The sequence below is a fragment of the Primulina huaijiensis genome, chromosome 15, assembly GCF_012295235.1.
Source record: "Primulina huaijiensis isolate GDHJ02 chromosome 15, ASM1229523v2, whole genome shotgun sequence".
In the NCBI taxonomy this organism is placed as follows: domain Eukaryota; kingdom Viridiplantae; phylum Streptophyta; class Magnoliopsida; order Lamiales; family Gesneriaceae; genus Primulina; species Primulina huaijiensis.
The window spans coordinates 24,461,454-24,465,844 of record NC_133320.1 but is presented as its reverse complement, the minus strand read 5'-3'; the positions used below and the strand labels follow the sequence as shown (position 1 = coordinate 24,465,844).

Below are 4,391 nucleotides of genomic sequence, written 5' to 3'. Positions count from 1 at the left end.
TTTTATGTGGTGTTCGATATTTCCCCCATTTACTGAGTATTCCCAAAATACTCACCCCTTACTCTACCCTCCCAGATAAATCAGAAGAAGAAATAGAGAAAGAAGAATCAGACATCAGTTTTTGGGCTGATAGTGGACGCATGAAGAATTTTAATTAAGAATATGTTCTTGTGAGTTTTTAATTCTAGTTGTGAACGCTTCCGCAGATTTTTACCGTTTTCAGAGTTATTATTGTAAAGACGATTCCATTTTTATGGTATATTTATGATATAAACTGGTTTTGGTTTATACTGTACTACGAGGCTTGTTGTTTAGCAATTATGTGATTGTTGAATAACGCCGGTGTCAACTAACCCCGGTCTCGGGGCGTGACATTTTAGTAGTATCAGAGCCGCCAGGTTCATAATCCGAGTGGGAAAAATCGATTTTTCGAAAAAAAAATAATAATAATAATTTTCGGAAATTTTCGGCCAAACAGGCCCTTAGCGCGCCGCCGCATTCTTTGCAGATTCCAGCCGATTCCGGCATCTTTTCTCCGATCGGCGACCATTCCCAGAACCGTCTCGACGAGACGAACAAAAGCCCTCAACCAATTTCATATTTTGTGTTCGTGTGCCACCGTAATTTCGGATTTTACGGATTGGGCGTCCGAAACCCTAACCCGAATCTTATTTCGTCCAATTACCCTACCAATCCTACTCCGATTTTCAATTAATTTTACGCAAACCATATACGATCCATGGGTAACTTTTCCCAACAATCAATTTCAGGATCGGATTAACCAATCGGAAACGCCCAAATTCAAGTGAGTCCACCGATTTTGAGCGAGTTCCGGCCAAATTAGGTAGTGTTCCGACCGATTTTGGCCGTGCCACCACCGGTTCCGTGACCCTCACCACTTCACCGTCCAACGCCTTTGCTCCGACCATACTCCGGCGACTCAACCCGGCGAGTCAACTCGGCCGAGTCAGCGAGTCAACCCGCCAGCATACATCCTTCGATTTTTTCGTAGGAAACTCCGAATTCGGTTCCGTCAACTGATCTGAAATCCTCTCGACATACTCTTCGAATCCATATGTCCATCTCAAAACTTTTCATTTTTGGAAAATTTCTCGAAAAATCTTGTTCAACGCGTTTCTTGTAGTGCTTATCGGATTTTTATAAAATTGGATTAAGGAAACAATTAGTATTGGCCTATATCGTTGGGATTATATCTATCTGAGATGAGTTGACTTAAGCTTCTGACTTAAGATGAAATATTTGATTTGGGGACAATAAATTATTTATGGAAAAAAAAATAGTATGTGAAAATCTAAGATAAGAGTTATAATAAGTTTTGAATATTCCAATATAGAAGTTGATTTTGGGCAATAGTTAAATGTGTGAACATTAATTTGGGTTCTTAAGAATGCTAAGCATTAACTTTAAATATGTAAGCTTTTGGGTTATCTTGTATAAATGAGTTGGGAGACAATATCTTCAGGTTTAGTAATTTATATTATTTTTGGGATAACTAGTAGGATACGACCTTATGTGAATAAAATAAGTTATGAGATATTGCTGGATATTGAGGAAAATATAGCATAATAAGTTTTGACTTTTGTTACGATACTAAGAATGATTCAAGGAGAAATACATTCAATAAAAATAGTTTGTGTTGGAGCTCTCTAAGATCATTGTTTCGTTGAAAGTAAGATGTAGAACAAAAATTGATTGAGGATTAATTTCATTTTTACAAGGTTGAATAAGATTTTATTTTATGAAGACTGAGTTATAATTTTTGGGATTTAAATCAATAGGCTATAGATTGATATTGAGTTAAGTTCCAAGATTTTATATGGGTTTTAAGTTTTGAGATAGTAATCGTGATAATTTCAAGATAGAATAAAATCAGTATCAGTTCGCATATATTCAGTGCCGACTTGATTCAAAGCACTTCGGTAGATTTCGATGTCATCATGTAGATGGATTGGTTATCTAATAGCAGTGCAATAGCAGATTGCCAGAGTAAGAATTTCAAACTCCGAACCGCGAACCAAGAAGAAATAAGGTATCATGGCAATGCCAAGAGACAGAAATACCTTCTTTCTGCTTCCAAGACTTGGAAAGCCATAAAACCAGAAAAAAAAAAAATTTATCTAGCCATGGTGAACGAAGTGCAGGAAGAAATTGAGCCCAAGCTGGAAGACATCCTAATAATGCGGGGATTCCCGAACGTTTTTCTGGAAGAATTCTCGGGATATTCTCGGACCGCGAGGTTGAGTTCAAATCAATGTGGTTCTCAGTGCTGCACCAATTTCAATAGCACCATACGGAATGACGCCAACTGAATTCCAGGAGCTAAAAGAACAACTCCAAGAATTGCTAGACAAGAAGCAATTTCAACCGAGTATATCTCCATAAGATACTCCAGTACTGGTTGTGAATAAGGAGGACAGAAGTAGGAGATTGTGTATAGATTATAGAGAACTCAATAAGATCACAATCGAGAATAATTATCTTCTTCCAATGATAGACGATCTTTTCGATCAACCTAAAGAAGCTACAACTTCTCCAAACTCGGCCTGAGAACAGGCTACTACCAATTGAAGATCAGGGCTGGAAATTTTCCCAAAACAGCCTTTCGAAAAAGGTACATGCATTATGAGTTCAGAGTAATGCATTTTTTTTTCTTGACGAACGTGTCGACAGTCTTCATTGATCTAATGAACAGGAGTTCAAGTCATTCCTTGACAAAATTTTTGCGGTGTCCATCGGGGAGATCCTCATTCACTCACCAAGTTAAGAAGACCAAAAATATCTTCCTCTCACTCTTCATAGGCTAAGGGAGAGAGAATTATATAACAAGTTCAAGAAAGGTGAGAACATCACTTTCTTATGTCACATAATATGTGGGGCATGAGTATTTGTGGATCCTAAGAAAATAGGGGCAATCACTGACTGACCAAGACCAAGGACAATGACAGAAATTCAGAGCTTCTTAGGATTGACGAGCTAGTACCGGGAATTTGTCCAAGATTTTCCATCAATAGCAATACCGCATACAAAAATCACACAAAAGAACGCAAAATTAAATTGGAGCAAAGAATGTGAGAAAAATTTTGAAACCTTAAAGATGAAACTTGCAACCATAATAGTGGTAGTGCTGCCTGATAATGGAAATGATTTTTTCAATTATAGAGATCCGTCAAAGAAAGGTCTAAGATATGTGCTCATGCAAGAAGGAAGAGTAATTTCTTTTGCATCAAGGCAATTGAAACCGTATAAGCAAACTACCCAACTTGCGACCTTGAGTTAGCCGCAATAGTTTTCGACCTTTCGCATTCATGAATATGAGACATTACCTTTACGACGCCAAGTGTGAGATCTTCATTAACCATCAAAGCGTCGAGTATTTGTTCACGTGGAAAGAATTGAACATGAGAAAAAGATGATGGATTGAATAATTTTGACGTAACGATAAGCTACATTCCAGACAAGGTGAATGAGGTAGCTGACGCTTTAAGTCGGAAAAACATGGGTAAGATGATTCTAGCCTCACTATCAGGGAAATCGTGCTTTGATAAATCGTTAAGCAAAACCAGTTTCATGGTCTTGATGGGAAATTAAGATTTAGTATGAGAAAAAGGAAATAAAATTTGATATTAGAATTTATGTGAAATGATCGATTGGAATTTTAATTTTTATCTTTTAAGATAATATTTTGAGGTTTACTTTAGGTTGATCATATTGGGCTATAGTTTAACTTTTGGGAATTTACATTACTACAAGTATTTGGATATAAAACAATAATAATTGGGAATCAGTATCTGCATTACATAGTCGACATTAAATTTAAGACATGATTTTTTTGATCTATTTTGGATTGAATAAGAGACTAGTTTTGATCTTAAATGTTCAATGGAAAAGTTGATATTGATTTTTTGGATTTCAGTCAGAGTTACATTATTGGGCTACATTTGGATTCAAAAAGTTGTTATTTGGGTTTTCCTCTCTCATAAGAAACTAGTTCATCAAATTATGATTATAGGATATGCGACTATTGGGTTATAGTAAGTTGTTGTAGAATCAACGATTCTAATAATTCTGGTTCAATAGAAGTGATATCATTGGATGCAGTAATAGAAGTAATATTAAGAAAATATGGTGTTGTAAGTATAATTGAAGGTATGAGTAAGTCAACACTTTGGTTATAAGACGTCTGACAAGAATCGATGAGATATGATTTAGGAATTTTAGATGATTTTCTAATCATATTGAAAGAGAAGTCACTTGGGAACTAGAATGGAAACTGCGCGAGCAATACCCGTACCTCTTTTTAGACCAAGTCAATCCAAGTTTCGAGGACGAAACTTCCCATAAGGAGGGAGGGATGTAAAACCCAAGATTTT

General features: G+C 36.3%; 1 protein-coding gene across 1 annotated transcript in view; it reads right to left on the bottom strand.

The window, feature by feature from the left end:
* The window catches only part of LOC140959443 (putative clathrin assembly protein At4g25940), a 6,553-nt gene extending 5,624 nt beyond the window's left edge, over positions 1–929 (bottom strand). The window contains exon 1 of the mRNA XM_073417273.1: positions 728–929. Coding sequence (XP_073273374.1) covers positions 728–929 — 202 coding nt within the window. The remainder of the gene's footprint in view (positions 1–727) is intronic.
* Between the last annotated feature and the right edge of the window lie 3,462 nt (positions 930–4,391).